This window comes from Lynx canadensis, chromosome C1 (assembly GCF_007474595.2).
Source record: "Lynx canadensis isolate LIC74 chromosome C1, mLynCan4.pri.v2, whole genome shotgun sequence".
In the NCBI taxonomy this organism is placed as follows: domain Eukaryota; kingdom Metazoa; phylum Chordata; class Mammalia; order Carnivora; family Felidae; genus Lynx; species Lynx canadensis.
Window position 1 is genome coordinate 50,224,683 of NC_044310.1, and position 19,637 is coordinate 50,244,319.

General features: G+C 38.3%; 1 protein-coding gene across 2 annotated transcripts in view; it reads left to right on the top strand.

Moving 5' to 3' along the window:
• PATJ (PATJ crumbs cell polarity complex component) overlaps positions 1 to 19,637 on the top strand; it is a 363,529-nt gene that overhangs the window by 20,874 nt on the left and 323,018 nt on the right. For both annotated transcript variants that reach the window (XM_030323890.1, XM_030323891.2), the window contains exons 6-8: positions 4,177 to 4,372; positions 6,773 to 6,901; positions 18,490 to 18,708. In XM_030323890.1, coding sequence (XP_030179750.1) covers positions 4,177 to 4,372; positions 6,773 to 6,901; positions 18,490 to 18,708 — 544 coding nt within the window. The remainder of the gene's footprint in view (positions 1 to 4,176; positions 4,373 to 6,772; positions 6,902 to 18,489; positions 18,709 to 19,637) is intronic.

Consider the following 19,637-nt stretch of genomic DNA (forward strand, 5'->3'; position numbering starts at 1 on the left):
CTCATATGAGTGAAGTCATATGATATTTGTCTTTCTCTGACTAATTTTGCTTAGCATAATATCCTCTAGTTCCATCCACGTAGTTGCAAATGGCAAGATTTCATTCTTTTTGATTGCTGAGTATATTTTTTTTTATTATTTTTAAGAGGTATGTGCAAGCCTTGTATTTTGTTTCTATATGATTCAGGTCCTTTGTTATTCATTTAACGAGTACACTGTTATTCATCACAGTTCTACTGCCTGTTAGAGTAATGGCAACAGTACTGGTACTATTATAAAAAAATTCTCAGCCAATAATAAATTTTTGAATTCACATTCTGCATTCATGGGGTATGAGTTCTAGTTTCTCTAACTGAAAGTTCAGAAATAATGGATTTCCATGACTTTGCAGCTTTTCTTCTGCCATTTCATGCAACATTTCCTCAAGTATTTTCTGAGGAACCTTAGCAATGGTTAGATATATTTGAGAAATTCTATCCTGTTCTTGGAGATTGGGTATACATAGTTAGGGTAACCATATAATTTATTGTCCATGTTGGGAGAGTTTTGGGACTGAGAGGGTATGCAGTTAGTGACACTGAGCCAGCAGGTATAGAGTAAGACTATTCTAACAAACCTAAGACAATCCTGGGTGAGCCTGGGCCTTGGGTCACTTACCATTAGTTTACCATAGGCTTTGAAGTCCCTGGACAAAAAGCCTATTTATCTTTGATTGGCCCAACTTTTAGTTTTATTTTTTTTAAATTAAAAATTATTGGGATATAATTCACATAATATAAATGTCACTGTTCTAAAATGTACAGTTCACTAGTGTTTAGTGTATCTTCAATGTTATGCAAACTTTTTGTGGTCAGTCCTGTGTCTGAGTTGCTCTGTACGAAGTCTGTAATTACAGAGTGAGGTGAGCGTTTCCAAAAAGTGGAATTTGATGTGTCAGCATGTAAACAACCTTTACCAAGACTAAGTGGTCAGGTGACTTCCCAGAGACCACAGTGCTTGGCGGAAAACTTGAGACAGTGGGGTCTGCGAAGAGGAGAAGGTGTTAGAAGAATAAAGAGACTGTCTTGACAGTAGTCCTATGGAGAGATGGAACACAGCTCCTATTCTTGGAGTGAGGCTGCTGTGTATCTGGTGTAGGAATTTAGTGCAAGACAGTATGAGAAGAGACTGGAGAGAGGTGGGGGTCAGTTATTCATGACTTTCTAGGTCATGTGAAATGTATTCACGATCAGTTCTTCCTTTCTCCTGAGGACTTTCCACATAGAACTGTGCTATTTTAGGATCTTACCTAAGACCTACCTGTGCTATTTTGACTCTCAAAGTAATGGGAATCCATTATTTTCAAATGTTGCAATGGAGAGACAAGAATTGGTCTCCCCTTGAGTGAAAAATATGAATTCAATATATACAAACAGTATGGAGGAGTTAAATCATAGTAGCAGGAAAACAAATTCTGTTCAACTTTAGAATGCATCAAAATCATATTTTCCAGGAGATTTTACTTCTCTACAACCTGTTTATCTGGGGTTGAATGTATATTCCCTGAGTACTTACTAACTGGAAAGAAACGCAGTGTCTTGGCAGTCTATTGGGTAGGGGGAAGGTAGATTAATATAGGTTGATTTCCAGAAAACAGAAGATTTGAATGTGAGTAAATTAAGAACTTATACAAAATCAGTTACATCAGGGTTGAAAAGACTCAAGAGTATCCATTCATTTGGGATTAATTAAGAAATTTTCCTTAACGAACAAACTGTGAATAGGAATTTAGGTGAAGAAGTCAGAAAGGAGGACATTGGAGATGGGAAAATGGAAGTGATTTCTGGTATGGTCCTATAGTGGTCACATTTTAAAATAAATGTTTCTTTTGGACTTGGGAAAGGTTCACAAGCAACATTCTCAATTTAATATATGTATATTTCAAAATTATGAAAGTAATACATGTATATAATAGAAAATTATAGAATAATAAACTATTTTCCCCTCCCCCAAACATCTAGGACTTTGACTACCCTGAGACAACTAGGAAATACCTTAGAATGTTTTCTTTTTATAAAGACAAGGTCATGGAGCATATACAATTTTTAATCTTATTTTTATCTCTTAACACAAGCCTTTCCTAATATTAATAAAAGGACATATACAACATTTTTTTTAAAGTTTATTCTGAGAGAGAGAGAGAACACAGCAGAGAGAGAGGGAGAGAAAGACAGAGAACGCCAAACAGGCTCTGCACTGTCAGCACAGAACCTGACTTGGGGCTCGAACTCATGAACTGTGAGGTCCTGACCTGAGCCAAAACCAAGAGTCAGACGCTCAGCCAACTGAGCCACCCACGCACTCCTATATAAGCAACATTTTTAATGGTACCTGATTTATCATGAGAGCCGTCCACAATTTCGACATCAAAAATAGATATTTCAATATCTAACTTGCTAGTTTCTTTTTTTTAAGTTTTTATTTATTTAGTAATCTCTACACCCGACATGGGGCTCAAACTCACAACCCTGAGATCAAGAATTGCATGCTCCTCTGATCTTGCTAGTTTCACAGGAGAATCTAAAACATGAGTGTCCTCAGAAAACTTAGAATTTTAAAGGATTTACCTAGCTCTGTCTACAGCATATTTAATACAAATGCATACTCAGTGAGTGGTAAATGAGTGGTTTAGATCATTGTGATAATGAGGTTAAGTGATGGGGAGGGTGGGGGAGAGAGAGAAATAGAGAGAGAGACAGACAGACAGCTGGATCACAGAAGGTGGATTGATTTTGGCCAAGTAAGTCAGAGGACAGTAAAGATGCAGGAAACCATCTACATGAGAGTGGGAAATGCCAGGCGTGTTTGAGTGGGGAAGAATAGATCAGAATAGTTGGAAAAGGGGTTTATGCAGGAAGGAAGCCAAGTTGGAAGGAGTGCTTGGGGACCAAATGTACAGGCCTTTGAATACAAACCAAGTTTATACTGTGTCCTTGAGCTCAGAAGTTACCAAATTCTGCCTGAGTACTTTTAAGAGGTGATTGTGAGGAGTAAATGAGATCATGCTTGTGAAGCATCTTGTGCAGTACCTGGCTAAATGACAAGTGCTTAGTAAATATTAACTGTAATAGAGGTGTTTTTTTCTTAAGATTTGCTAAATTCTTTTTTTTTTTTAATGTTTATTTAAACATAAAGAGAGAGAGCATGAGAAGGGGAGGGGCAGAGAGAGAGGGAGACACGGTATCTGAAGCAGGCTCCAGGCTCTGAGCTGTTGGCACAGAGCCCAACGCAGGGCTTGAACCCACGAACCATGAGGCCATGACCTGAGCCAAAGTCGGACATTCGATCGACTAAGCCTCCCAGGCGCCCCAGGTTTTGCTAAATTCTTTTAAAAACAGTTCTTTCTTTTTTTTTTTTTTTTTTGGTTTTGTTTTCCTTTTACCTTGGTTAGCAGTTGGGCAGTTGGTGATTGGGACAGAAAAGAGCTTAGATAACAGATTTAGAAGTAATGTCTGCTGATTTTCAAGGAGAGTGGGGCCTAATTATTGACAAGTGTCAGAAAAGCAAGGGACGATGGAGATAGGATGACTTTGCTAGAGAGGAAGTTATTGGTGAATTTGAGGATATAGTTACCCCAGTGTGATATATGTTGAAGTCAGATTGGAAGGGGTTCAGAAGGATACGGTTCTTGTGATAATGGGGGCAATGTTTTACTTGCAAAACTTGGTAGTGGGGCTCCATACATTGCTTTTGCTTATTTTTCTAGCCAAATGTTTTTATCTATCTTTCTATCTATCTGTCTATCTATCCATCTATCTATCTATCTCCACGCTCAAAGTGGGGCTTGAACTAAGGACTCTGACATCAAGAGTTGCATGCTCTACCAACTGAGCCAGCCAGGCACCCCCCCACCCCAAATGGTTTTTAAAGTGTGTGTGTGTGTGTGTGTATGTGCGTGTGGGTGCACGCACACACGCATACATCCATACATGTGCATGCACACATGTTCAGGGATGCACCACTTAATTGGTTAATTAGCTAATAAGTGCTTTTCTGAAAAGCACTCTGAAGAGCTCTGTTATATAATTATTTGAGTAATTGTACTAAGTGAAATAGTGCCATAAGAAATAAACTGCTTCACTTGAATAGATTTTTTTTAATGATGCTATTATATTACAACAAAATTTTCTTATTAAGGGATCAAAGATTAAGGGAAAATGACCAAATATTGGCTATTAATCACACACCGCTGGATCAGAACGTTTCCCATCAGCAAGCAATTGCATTATTGCAACAAACCACTGGATCTTTGCGTCTGGTCGTGGCCAGGGAACCAGGCCACATGAAGAGCAGTACGTCCACCAGTCTAACTGATACAACTGTGCCGGAAACAGTGAGTTGCAAACTTGGAAAAATAACTCAATTTTGAATTATGCCACTGATTTTAATAAGTGTAAAGACATTTAGAAGGTGTCATTTTACTTGTCATACTTTGAGAAAGATCATCTCTAAATATAGCATTAGCATATTAAACAAGATATTCTGTTTTTTCAACATCCTATGATTCTCCTCATTTAAGATTATCAGTTAACATAGAGGATGAATTGTAGTATTATGTTTAACTTATTTGGTGAGGGAAAGAGTCTCGTGTTCCTTGGTGCTGTAGGGAGTTCCTTAATTAAGCTGAGAGTTTTATTAGAGATTTACTATTAAGTATCTTAAGTAAGATTTAGTTATTTTATTCCAAAAATATTGAAAATTATTATTGAAAAAAATTTTTGTAAGTTAGATGGGATGTTTATGATTAGATTATTTATACTGCAAAATTACAGAAGTTTTCCTTTTCACGTAAGCATGTCTACTGAGCAATTTATTTTTTATTTTATTTTTTTTTAATTTTTTTTTTCAACGTTTATTTATTTTTGGGACAGAGAGAGACAGAGCATGAACGGGGGAGGGGCAGAGAGAGAGGGAGACACAGAATTGGAAACAGGCTCCAGGCTCTGAGCCATCAGCCCAGAGCCTGACGCGGGGCTCGAACTCCCGGACCGCGAGATCGTGACCTGGCTGAAGTCGGACGCTTAACCGACTGCGCCACCCAGGCGCCCCTCTACTGAGCAATTTAAAAGAATAAAAGTAAAAGTCTCTTGGAAATCTTTAAACTTGGTTTATAACATTTTACGGATTTTGGCCTCCATCTTCAGAATGCAGGCTAATAAATCTTATTTTCTTATAACACTAAGTGCTAGCTGATTAATTTTCATTCACTGCGACAAAAGAAAAAATAGACCATCTGGGTACAGGACAAGGTCACAACACAAATTAATGTGTAGACATTTTCCCTCTTGCAATCAGTGATATTAATACAGCACAATTTACATAATAAATAGAATGTACAAAGTGGGAAAATGCTTTGCACAGTGGGTAAGAACAAGGGCGCCGGAGCCAGGCTAAGGTGGGTTCGAGTCCAGTTCTTCCACTTTCTAGCTGTGTCCTATCAGGCAAGTTCCTTGACTCCCCCACACCTCAGTTTCTTCTTTTACTTGAAACTAGTAACAGCGTCCACTTCACAGAGAGATTAAATGTGCAGATTAAATGAGAATGCGTGTGAAGAGCTAAGCAAGGTGCTTGGTACAGAATTTACACTCGATGAGTATTAGCTGTGATCATTAATTTAGGTGTATTTTAGCAAATCTTTTTACTCCACAGATACTAGGTAGTGTTCTAGATGTGAATTTATTAAGTGTCCCAATATTCCTGATCATTTAAAAAAAAAGTTTTTTTAAAAGTTTATCTTTATTTTTGAGGCAGAGAAAGAGCATGAGCGGGGGAGGGGCAGAGAGAGAGAGGGAGACACAGAATCCGAAGCAGGCTCCAGGCTCTGAGCTGTCAGCACAGCTGATGTGGGGCTTGAACTCACGGACCATGAGATCATGACCTGAGCTGAAGTCGGAAGCTCAACCAACTGAGCCACCCACGCGCCCCAATCCAATCTTGTTCTAAAATGTTTTGTTTTATTTTCAGGGAGAGAGAGCATGTGCTGGGGGAGGGACAGAGAGAGAGAGAGAGAGACAGACAGACAGAGAATCCCAAGCAGGCTCTGTGCTGGCAGCACAGAGCCCAATACGAGGCTCAGTCTCATGAACCTTGTGACTTGAGCCGAAATCAAGAGTCAGCCACCCAACCAACTGAGCCACCCAGGTTCCCCAACTAAATCCAATCTTTTGACCACATCTTTGACTCATTCTGTTACCTGGTCCATCTTTGTTCTTACATTTCCCTTTTGCTTCATTGTATTTTTTCTCCATAGTGCAATTAAAATGCTACCTTTTTCTTGAAGGTTTCTGTAATTCTTCATTGGATTTGACGTCCTGTCTCTGCCTCCCCTATCTTTCCCCTGCCAACCTTTATAATATTTGAGGTTCTCTTTCAGTTCAGGTAGACATATATTTATTGGTTCCTCCTGTGGGCTGGGCATTGTTCTAGATATTGGGTATAGACTAGAGAATGAGACATGTCTCTGTCCTCTTAGAGCTACATGTCTCTATCCTGTTAGATTCGATATTCTTTCCCATTTTAATTATTTGTGTTTTAGATTATCTCTCTACTGGATTATAAGATTCTCAAGAGCAGGGACCATATGATCATCTTTATCTCCTAGCCTTTAGAGAGTTGCCTTAATTACTTGTATGAATGTTCAATTTGTGGTATATCTGTTACTTCAGTAATTATCGGGAAGCTAAGCATCTATGTCTCGCTAACACGGTGGCTTTTATTTGCTATTAATTTGTAGGTTCATTGGGGCCATATTGAAGATGTTGAGCTCATTAATGATGGCTCTGGATTAGGTTTTGGAATAGTTGGAGGAAAATCGAGTGGTGTGGTTGTGAGGACAATAGTTCCTGGAGGATTAGCGGATCGAGTAAGTTGACTTGTTTATTTTCGCTTTGGTATTATACAGTTTAAAATGTATGGTTTGAAATGTAATTTTATAACATGGGTTACTAGGATATATGATTCCATAAATAGAAATGAAGTGTTGCTAAAAATGTTTATCCCCCTCCCACCCATAAATGTTAATACACACTCAACTTGGCTTTAAATAGTTCCTAAGTCAGCTTTCTTTTTTTGGTGGAGGGGGAGGTTCTGTTGTTGACAGTCTTCCTGATTCCATCAGAGAACAGTATTTTTGTTGAAGAATTGTTAATAGGTATTGTATTTTGAATATTTGTATTCTCTCCCAGCGTATCTTTCAGGGACCTAAATGTTAAACTCAGAAGGTACAGTGATTATAAACATTTGTCCAAATATTGTATGTGGTAAATTTTACTTGATTATGATTTTCTGGCATAAGTCAAATGACTACACTTCATTATTTAGCAGTTTTTAAACTGAAAGTGAGCCTTTTTTTTTTTTTTTTAAAGTAGGCTCCTTGCCCAACGTGGGCCTTGAACTCACAACCCCAAGATTAAGAGTCATCTGTTCCACTGACTAAGCCAGCCAGGTGTCCCTGAAAGTGGGCCATTTTAAAACTTATTAACTATTTCTGCTTAGTTTTACATTGAAGAAAATGTTATACATTACATTCAGTTTTTAGAATGTACTCTAGAAATTTGGTTATGACACCACTTAATGATGAGCCCATAGTATGTAGACTGTGATAATCAGAATAGTATGTAAATTTCACTGGTTGATATTCAGTTACCTATACATTTATCCCTTCTAATAAGTGTAAGTAAAGAGGAACCTGCTATGCAAATGCAGCTTTGAGGCAATTTCCTTAGCACTCCATTTCTATTCAAGGTTCTTCTCCCTTCCACAGTATTTAGAGAAGCAGCTCTCAGGGTTTATTCTGTGGGGGTCCCTGAGACTCTTGAAGGGGATCCGTGGGATCAAGACAGGCAAATGGCACCAAACCGTGCCAGTGGTCACTGCAATCTTCTCCACTGTGTGGTTGCAATGAAAAAGAAAAAAAAAAAGTCTTACTACAGGAAGTGCAACAAAGAGTATTGTTTTTTAGTCAATTTTGACATTGAAGTGCATGTGTGACAAAACAGCACTCCTGTCACATACTGAATTTGGATGGTGGTTTTGAGACAAGTATTTGTGAGACAAACTAGCTGCTTTTTTATACAGAAAACACTAACGATTTTTAAAATTCTTAAGTTTTGTGCTCTCATTCAAAATAATTTTTTTTTAAAAATGTTTAATGTTTATTTTAATTTTTGAGAGAGAGAATGTGAGCAGGGGAGGGGCAGAGAGAGAGGGAGACATAGAATCCAAAGCAGGCTTTGTCAGCATAGAGCCCCATGTGGGGCTTGAACCCACAAACCATGAGATCATGACCTGGGCCGAAGTCAGATGCTTAACCGACTGAGCCACCCAGGTGCCCCTCAGTCAAAAATCTTTTTTGCAATATGGTGATATACAGTGTTAGTTTCAGCTGTACATGATTCGATGTTTGTTAATACTGTGAAATGATCACCAGTCATCTAGTTAACCTCCATCACCACACATATTACAGTTTTTTTTTCTTGTGATGAGAACTTTTAAGATCTACTCTTAGCAACTTTCATATATACAGTACAGTACTGTTAACTACAGTCACCATCCTGTACGTTATATCCCAATGACTTATTTTATAACTGGAGGTTTGTAACTTTTGATCAGTTTCATACATTTTGCCCACCTACGCCCGCCCTCCCCCCCCCCTTTCTGGCAACCACAAATCAGGAAAATCATTTTTATTTTTGAAAAAATAATTGAAGGAAAAATTATGGTTATTCAGATTTGGGAGCTTGGCAGACATTTCTTTGAAAATGGATGAAGGAAGCTTGTCACTTCAAGAAAAACGACTGACATTTGTTGGTGATGATAAAATTTGAACTTTCAAGCAAAAGTTAGAACTCTGGAAAAGTTGTGTCTTACCAGGAGTTGAAATTTCCCCATATTTAGACTTTTCTGGTTATATTATTGCTGATATTAATACGATTTTAAAAATATTATATAATGAAATATGTCAACATTTGGAACATCTGCATGAGTCTGTAGATCAATATTTTCTGAAGACCAACATGTGATAGGACAATGTATAGGTGAAAGGTCCATTCAGAATTCAAAATTGAGTAATAGATTTTAATGAAATAGTATTTGAAAGTTTGTTGATGTAGTTGCAGATGCTAAATTGCCACTGAGCTTTAAGAAACTACAACTTTTCAAATTTTGGTGTGTTAACAAAGAATGGGCCTGAAGAGCTATTAAATACTATTAAATACGTGTTCTAACCATGTATTTTATGGAGGCCAGATTTTCTTTATGTACTTCAGCCAAGCAACATATTGCAACATATTGAATGCTAAAGCAGATGTGAAAATCCAGTTGTCTTCTTTTAAGCCAGATATTAAAGAGATTTCCAAAAATATTTAAAACTACCACTCTTCTCACCATTTTGTTTTAGAAAATATAGCTTTTATTTTCAAACTAAAAAGTGTATACATCAATAGATAAAATGTATATTAATATATTACATGTATTAAATATTTTAAGAATTTCTCTTTTCTTTTTTTTTTTTTTAATATTTATTTTTGAGAGAGAGAAAGATAGAGTGCAAGCAGGGGAGGGACAGAGAGGGAAACACAGAAGCAGGCTTCAGGCTCTGAGCTGTCAGCACAGAGCCTGAAGCAGGGCTTGAACCCCCAAACTGAGATCATGACCTGAACTGAAGTCGGATGCTTAACTGACTGAGCCACCCAGATACCCCTTCTCTGCTATTTTCTAATTCAGTAGATATCAACAAAAAGAACCACATAAATAAAAGTGCTTTGAGATTCTCAGTAATTTTTGAGATATAATTGACACATAATAAACTACACATATGCAAAGTATACAGTTTAATAAATTTGATGGGGTGCTTCGGTGGCTCAGTCAGTTGAGCCTCTGACTCTTGATTTCGCCTCAGGTCATGATCCCAGGGGCGTGGGATCGAGCCTCATGTCAGGCTCTACACTGAGTGTGGACCCTGCTTGAGATTCTCTTTCCCTCTGCCCTCTCTCTCTCTCTCAAATAAAAAATAATAATTTTTAAAAGGTTTTGTTTTTTTAATGTTTATTTTTGAGAGACAGCACGAGCAGGGGAGGGGCAAAGAGAGAGGGGGGACAGAGGATCTGAAGCAGGCTTTGTGCTGATAGGGGCTTGAACTCACCAGTTGTGAGATCATGACCTGAACTGAAGTCAGAAGCTTAACCGACTGAGCCACCCAGGTGTCCCCCCCCAAATAATAATAATTAAAAAAACTAAATTTGAAATATGTTTACTGGCAAGTTTAAAGTGTGTAGGGCAGTCCAGCAGGCTGGAAACTCAGGCAGGAGTTGATGTCATGGTCTGGACTTGGAAATTTGTAGGGTCAGATAGTAAGATTTCTTAGGAAACTCAGGCAGGATTTCTGTTAGAGTCTTAAGGCAGAATTCCTTTTTCTCTAGGAAATCTGTTTCTGCTCTTAAAGTCTTCAACTGATTTGATGGTGCAACCCTCCCCCCTTGTTATCAAGAGTAATGTTCTTAAAGTCAGCCAGTTATAGATATTAATCATATCTGCAAAATACTTTCACAGTAACATCTAGATTAGTGTTTCACCAAAAAAAAACTAGGTACCATCGCCTAGCCAAGGTGATACATAAAATTTAACCATCTTACCATCTGTTTCTTCAAGAAAATGAACATATCCATCACCCACAGAAGTTTCCTGTGCTTCTTTGTAATCCCCATTTCTGCATCCTTAATAATTTTTAAGAGTGTGAAGCGTTTCTGAGACCAAAAGGGTTGAAAATGGTCATTTTATGGGCCTTCAAAACACATTTGGGGCAGAAAACATATTCTTTAAGGGTTTTTGGAAATTTTTTGTAACCTGGAAAAGGATGAAGTATTGTGGAATATTTTGATATCTTTTTCCACATTTCCTCCCAAACACCCCCCCCCCCACTTTAGCAATTTTCATAGGCTTGTTTGCTGGAGTAGCATTTTTCAAGATGCAAAGTGGAGTAGTTACTGTGAAAAACAAAGGGTCAGATAAATTTAGAAAACACCAAGTTAAATAAAATCAAATAGACTTTTTTACTGTAAGAATTTTCTGAGCTTTTAATATCCTAATGTGCATTAAGAATTGTCACAAGGAGAATATGATGTGCAGTTTCCCAAATTAATCCCTTTGAGACACTGTTGGGAAAGGCCCAGGTCTGATATTTAGCCTTTACTGGAAGGGATTGTCACTATTTCAGGTCATTAGGGAGGGGGTTGTGGTATGCCCATCAGTCATGATGGAGAAGCAAGTGTTTATTTATACCAGACATTGTTATCTACCTAATATATATTATTCTCATGTAATCCTTGAAACAGTCATAAATTTTATTTTCAAATTATAGATTTGAAAGCTGTTAAGAAATTGCCCAAGGCTACTCAACTAGGAAATGACAAAGTCAGGATTGAGCCCACATCTATCTGACTCTGAAGCCTGTGTTTTACTGCTTAAATCTATTTATCTAAAGTTCATCCTAATGTTTTTCTTTTTCTGATGTATACTTGTCCAGAGTTGGTCTAAGCTTATCAGGAAATAGCCAGCTCTAGAAGCAACAGAAAAATTGGCTTTTTCCTGTAGGGAATATGGTGAAGTCTGATCATAGGGGACAGAGACATCCCCTCTCTCTTCTCACCTCAGCTAATGGCAGATAAAATCTCTTCAACAGATTCTGTGTGTTGTTGCTAAGCCTTTACAAGTTTTTGCTCATGTAGCCTGAACATAGCTTTAAATTTTTATTTAATGTTTATTTATTTATTTGAGAGAGATTGAGACACAAGCACGAACAGGGAAGGGGCAGAGAGAGAGGGAAATACAGAATCTGAAGCAGGCTCCAGGCTCTGAGCGGTCAGCACAGAGCCCGACGCAGGGCTTGAACCCACAAGCTGTGAGATCATGACCTGAACCAAAGTCAGATGCTTAACCAACTGAGCCATCCAGGCGCCCCAGCCTGATCACAGCTTTAAAAGAATTAAAGGGAATTATTGCCTTTAATTAAAATGTACTCCTGTTTTGAATACTAATGTTCACTCTTGACTATTGCAATCTTTATGGTAAGGGAATACAGATGTCTTGGGTCATTAGTTTAAGTGTGATCAAGATTGATCATAAAGTGATACCTACGTTCAGCTAGTGGGGTTAATTAATATTACTTTCTTCAAAGAATATAAGATGAGATAATAGAAAGTTAGAAAAAGAAGTCCATATTATTTAAAAGATTTTTATGAAATAGCTCTTTAGTGTTTCCTTTTGTGTGTACAGATAATACACAGTTAAAAGGTGGGTACAGTTGAGGGAGTGTGGCAAAAAACACCTAACTGAGGTCACTGCAGCATAAAGGGTCATCAGAAAGCAATTGATCAGAAGCAATTGATGATTTGCTATAAGCAAGACATTAAGCTAAAGACTTTACATATAGTATTGAGTATAATGCCCACAACTCAGAGAGGGATTTATTCTCATTTTGCTTAAGAAGGATCTGAGATTTCGGTAGAATAAGTAACTGACGTTTGGTCGTACAGCTTGATCGAAGTAGAGCAGGATTTGAACTTGAGTGTGTCTGACTCCTCAGCTGGTCCTTGTCCTTCTGCTGTCTACTGCCTCTAATAGTATAAAGTAAATGAAAAAACTATTGATTTATATGAGCTTTTTAAGAAACACTTACTGAGATTTAATTACAATGACCAATCATTTAATGTAATCAGGGTCAATTCCATGGATAGGAAAATTGTATTGTGTAAGGGGAGTTAAAGACTTACAATCTATGTTATAAATCTATAATCTATAATCTATAAACCTATAGACCTACCTATAAACCAACCTGTAATCCTCAGTCTCCAAAATTCACAGTACCTGAAACATACATCTTTTGAGAATTCCGTTCAGCTATGACAAAAGTTTCAAAAATTTTCAGCAGTTAGAACTTTTGTTTTTGTTTTGAATTAAAAATGGGTAGTGTAAAACTTCATTTTACATAAGTATCTTTCTTGTGGTCTGGAGAAATTCTAGGGAAATCAGGTACACTGAGTTTATCCTGTTTTCTCTAGAAGGTAACTATAGCAAAGCAACCTATTTAAAAGTTTTCACGAATTATTGACATTTTGGAGTTAGGCAATTATGAGTCACATTAGCTCTCCAGTAATCTTTCATACTAAGAAAGAATGTAACCAAGCAAGGATTGGAGGGTGGGTGTGTACTATGAGGAATTTTCAGCCTAGAATAAGTGAGGCTCAGCTTGAGGCCATTGAATAGTTGGTTATTCCCAAGAAATTTTGCTTTGAGTCTATAAACAGATATTTTCCTTATCCTTAAATATTTGATGAGGGCTGTGAGAATTTGAGTAGAATAGGATAGATATACTTAGATGTATTATCTTCCTTTAATTCCTTAAGGAAAAGAGTGTTTATTTTATAAAGTTGCTGTTTTCTGCCAGTGTTAGGTTGTTTTTTGATTAAAGACCAGTGATAGAATTGGCCTGGCATTGAAACTAGTAATAATTTTATTTTCTGTTTTTAGTTTAAAAAAAAACAAATTTATTTATTTTATAGCTTTTATTTTAAAGCTTGAATTCCTTTAGGTATTCAAATAGTTTTATTTTATTATAATGTATTTAAAAGTTTTTAAATTTATTATTATTTTTTTAAGTAGGCTCCATGTCCAATGTGGGGCTTGAACTCACAACCCTGAGATCAAGAGTCACATGCTCAGGGTGCGTGGGTGGCTCACTTGGTTAAATGTCTGGCTCTTGATTTTGACTCAGGTCATGATCTCACAGTATGTGAGTTCAAGCACCACATAGGCTCTGCACTGACACAGTGGAGCCTGCTTGGGATTCTCTGTCTCCCTCTCTCTGTGTCCTTCCCTGGCTTGTGCACAGGCTCTCTCTCTTTCTAAATGAATGAATGAATGTCACGTGCTTTACTGACTGAGCCAGCCAGATACCCCTCATCCAGTCTGCCTATCAGAGAACTTAAGATGCAAAGTAATATATTTTTTTAGCCTATAATTGCTAACTTGGAATAAGTGATACTTTTAATGCTTTCACAATAATCTGTGGTACCCTATTACATCAGCTGTTATCATTATTTTTAATTTAATTTTGAGAGAGCGAGAGAATCCCATGCAGGCTCCAGGCTCTGCGATAAGCCCGATGCGGGGTTCCTTCTCACGATTGTGAGATCATGACCTAAGCTGAGATCAAGAGTTGGACACTTAGCTGACTGAGCCATCCAGGCACCTCTGCCCCCCCCCCCCTTTTTTTTAAGTTTATTTATTTTTGAGAAAGAGAAAGTAGATCAGCTGTTTTAATTTTTGTGCCTTCCATACTATTTAGCCTATATGTATACTTATTTTTCTCTTGTGAAAGAACCCATGGGTTAATAAATTTTTATACTTGAATGTTTGATTAGCATGCTCTGTGTATTTTTATTTTTAAAGTAATGTCCACACCAAATGTGGAGCTTGAACTCACAACCCCTAGATCAAGAGTCACACACTCCACTCACTGAGCCAGCCAGGCACCCCAACACCCTGTCTTTGAATGTTGGCATAGCTATTTATTGGCTATCACTGATTTATGATTTCTGTTAAAGAAAAGAAAGGATTCTATGCCTTTTTTTTCCTTGCACAGTAGACAGGTTATGGAAGGAGAATGTTGATCAGAAAATATCAGTAAAATGTAATGCTTAGAGCTTCAGGACTTAAACAAGATAGCTGTCATTTTGGTGTCTTTCCTATCAATCTGACTGATGATTGTTTTTGCGCTTATGAATTCCTTAGAACACCTGTTTTTCTGGAAGGAGAAAATGTTTGACTTTCAGTGACAGATGCAAATTATCTACATCATTTTAAATTGAATTGAGGTAAAATAGGGAAAAAAATAGTGCCTAAGGAAGTAACTAAATATGTACTTATGGTGAAGTGCCCTTCTTTAGCCAAATATGAAAACACTTATTGGACAAATTCTTTATTCTTTGGCCCAGCCATAATTTTGTTCAAGGATGGTTTGATTTACAGAGGCCGCTTCACCCTTGTTTTTCATCATAAGCACTGACTTCTTCTTGAGTACTTGCTTTATCTCAAGTTGTTACATTGATAGAATATCAAAATTATCAGTGCTTAAAGTAGAAATCCACCATTTCTTTTAATTTTTGTTTTGTTTTTGTTTTTGAGAGAGAGCAAGATAGAGTATGAGCAGGGGAGAGAGAGAGAGAGAGAGCGAGACAGAATCTGAAGCAGGCTCCAGGCTCTGGGCTGTCAGCACAGAGCCCGACAGGGGGCTCAAACCCACAAACTGTGAGATCATGACCTGAGCCAATGTCGGACACCTAACCAACTGAGCCACCCAGGCGCCCCAGAAATCCACCAATTCTTTTTTGCTCTTTGCATCTTCTTTTTTTCTGAGTTTCTAAATTGAATTGCGTTTCTGTTTTCCTCCTCTTCTCCTTTTCCATTTGCTTCTAGGGCCTTTTCCAGACTTCAAAACAAAGCCCATAGCTTTTTACTCATTCTTTTTTTTTTTTTTTTACATTTATTTATTTTTGATAGAGACAGAGAACAAGTGGGGGAGGGGCAGAGAGCGAGGGAGACACAGAATCCGAAGCAGGCTCCAGGCTCTGAGATGTCAGCACAAAGACCCACGTGTGGCTCAAACTCACAAACCATGAGATCATGACCTGAGCCGAAGGCGGATGCTTAACGACTGAGCCACCCAGGCATCCCAACTCATTCTTTTGATCTAATACCTTCATCCAAGTTTCTGCAAAATTGGAGAAAAGGAAGGATGGGGAATAGACTTTTTAGTCTTAAGATTTTTTTTGTTTTGTTTTTACTTTTTTCTTCTGAATTTCACCTATACCTTACAGATAGTGCCTTCTGGAGCCAGGAATATGAAGCCTAGTACTGCACAAGCCTGATGGTCATTGCTCTATTCTCAGGCTGTCTTTCTCTCCCAGTTGCAAAATACCTACTTTTCATCTTCATTTCACTGAAGCTTTTTGACAGTTACAGTTTCTTGGAGAACAGGAAAACAGTAAATTGATCTACTAGTGTCACTTTGAAGATACTGAAGTGTAAGATAAACCCACTGGTGTGCGTGTGTGTGCATGCTCTCAAAAATAAACATTTTACTTTATTTTTTTAAATATTTATTTTTTCGGGGCACCTGGGTGGCTCAGTTGGTTAAGTGTCTGACTGCAGCTCAGGACATGATCTCACGGTCCGTGAGTTCAAGCCCCACGTCAGGCTCTGTGCTGACAGCTCGGAGCCTGGAGCCTGCTTCCGATTCTGTGTCTCCCTCTCTCTCTGCCTCTCCCCTGCTTGTGCTCTGTGTCTCTCTGTCTCTCAAAAATAAATAAATTTTAAAAAATAATAAAAACATTTTTTTCTTTTTCTTTTTTTTTTTTTTTTTTTCTTTTATTTATTATTGAGAGACAGAGCATGAGCATGGGAGGGGGCAGAGAGAGGGGGAGACACAGAATCCAAAGCAAGCTCCAAGCTCCAAGCTGTCAGCACAGAGCCCGATGTGGGGTTCGAACTCACAAACCGTGACATCATGACCTGAGCGAGATCATGACCTGAGCCGAAGTCAGATGCTTAACTGACTGAGCCACCCAGACGTCCCTCAAAAATAAACATTTAAAAAAAAATAAAAAATAAAAGAAATGGAACATCACATATCCTTGCTTTAAATTCATCCAGAATCCTGACTTTATATATGCTAATGACTCCTAAATTTAACTCTGTGGTCTGGACTTTTCTCCTGAACTCCAAATTTGTATATCCAGCTGCATATTTGACATTTTCACTTGCATGTCTAATAGAATCTCAGACTGGCTATCTCCAAAACTCCTCATTCCTACTCCCACCCATCCATTGCTCTGTAGTCCTTTATCTCCATTAATAGCAGCTCTGTCTTTTCAGTTGCTTAGGCTAAAACTTTGGAGCTTTAAGTCCTTTTGTCCCCTCACACCTCCTGTAGAAACTATCAGTAGGGTCTGTTGAAAGTTCATTAAGAATACATCTAGGATCTCACTTCTCAACACTCCAACTGCTAACCCAGTCTGTAGGCTACCACTATCTCTAGATTACTGCTTTAGTCTACTAACTGGTATCTCTGCTTCTGTTGCTTCCTCTCCTGTAGTCTATTTTCAGCACAGAAGCTTGAGGATCTTGTTAAAAGTAAGTCAGATAATGTCACTTCTCTTTCAGAACACTTCAGTGACTTCCCTTCCCACTGGCTCCGAGTAAATGCTCTGCACTGCTGACCTCAGTTAATGCTCCCTTCTCCTCCTGACTACTCTCCTCTTTGCTCATTCTCTTCCAGCTACACTGATATCTCGCTCATCCTTACACATGCCACTGAGTTTTCTGGCCTTGAGAGTTTCTAGCTTTATGCTGGAGGCTTCTGATCCAAGCTCCTTCCCTTCTTGAGGCCCAGGGCTTTCTGATCTCTTCCTTACTTTTGTGGCCATTAATACCCTGGCTCCAAGCCATCAGGCATGAAGTGATGCCCTTGAGCAAATAAATGACTGTTTTAGAATTCTAGATACTATTCTCCTTTTGAACACATCCTCCACCCCATCTTTTTTTTTTTTTTTTGGCAAAGATTTCCTTTTCTCTGTTGCCAGTTCAGCATTCATTAAGACTGTTATGTTTTATTTAACGTTTTATAGATGGCTTCTTTGTCAGCCATTTTGCCAGAATTGAAAGTCTGATGAATTGTTATTAGCTAGTGAAGTTAGATCATTGATTTCTTAGAGTATTTTTTTATTATTGTTATTTTTCTTTAATTTAAATCCAAGTTAACACAGTGTAATAATTTCAGGAATAGAATTTAGTGATTTATCATTTACATATAACACCCTGTGCTCATCCCAACAAGTGCCCTCCTTAATGCCCCTTGCCCATTTAGCCCTTCCCCTCACCCCCTCTCCCCTAGCAACCCTCAGTTTCTTCTCTGTATTTAAGAGTCTCTTATGGTTTGTCTCCCTCCCTGTTTTTATATTATTTTTGCTTCCCTTCCCTTGTGTTCATCTGTTCTGTGTCTTAAAGTCCTTATATCAGTGAAGTAATATGATATTTGTCTTTCTCTAATTTCACTTAGCATGATATCCTCTAGTTCTATCCACATAGTTGCAAACGGCAAGGTTTCATTCTTTTTGATTGCTGAGTAATACTCCACTGTATATATAAACCACATCTTCCTTATCCATTCATCCATCGATGGACATTTGGGCTCTTTCCATACTTTGGCTATTGTTGATAGTGCTGCTATAAACATTGGGGTGCATGCATCCCTTCGAAACAGCACACCCGTATCCCTTGGATAAATGCCTAGTAGTGCAATTGCTGGGTCGTAGGGTAGTTGTATTTTTAGGTTTTTGAGGAACCTCCATACTGTTTTCCAGAGTGGCTGAATTTTGTTTTTTTCTTGAATTAAAGGATGGAAGACTCCAGACAGGGGACCACATCTTGAAGATTGGTGGCACAGATGTACAGGGAATGACCAGCGAGCAAGTTGCCCAAGTACTAAGGAACTGTGGGAATTCAGTCAGGATGCTTGTTGCAAGAGACCCAGTTGGTGAAATTTCTGAAACCCCTCCCCCCCCTGCAGCCTTACCCGTAGCCCTGCCTGCTGTAGCCAACAGGAGCCCTAGTGTTGTGAGTATACAAACCATTCTTTAATCTTAAATACTGGATATGAGATCCTGCAAGATTAGAAATCCCTTCAACTCAGAGTGCCAACGATTGTGAGTAGTGTCCCCAAGGAAGTTAAGAAGAACCCTGCTAAGAGACCTTAGATAAGTTTGATTTTCTTTGTTGCTGTGTCTCAGGGTTAAGTCATTCAGCCTCCCTGAGCTTCAGCTACTCCTCTATAAATTGGAAAATAATAGTACTTGCCATTTCTTTTTCTTAAATAAAGGCTTTTAAAAAACTCTTAAAATTTTGTTTAAAAAAATTCCTTTTTAATATTTGCTTATTTTTGAGAGAGAGGGACAGAGTGTGAGTGGGGGAGGAGCAGAGAGAGACGGAGACACAGAATCCTAAGCAGGCTCCAGTTTCTGAGCTGTCAGCACACAGCCCAATGCGGGTCTTGAACCCATGAGCTGTGAGATCATGACCTGAGCTGAAGTTGGACGCTTAACCAGGCACCCCTTAAATTTTATTTTAAAGTAAGATTCAAACCCAACATGGGGCTTGAAATCATGACCCCGAGCATGCTCTACCAACCGAGCCAGCCAGAAGTCCTAGTACTTGTCATTATTACTTCATTAGAGTGGTGTTGAGGCATCCATGTATTGGAGGGGAAACTAAATATTGGTCAGTGTATGAGTTACTACAGATAGGAACAGAATGACCAAAGGAAATAAATAATATTTGTCATAATAATAATTATTATTATCATCAAACACCTAGAATTGTTGAGGTCATCTGAAATCCTCACAGGAATTCTGCAAGATAAGTCTTAATCTTTCATTAAGATAAGATTGCAGGGGCTCCTGGATGGCTCAGTCAGTTAAGCAGCACAGGTCATGATCTCACGGTCTGTGAGTTCAAGCCCCGCGTCGGGCTCTGTGCTGACAGCTCAG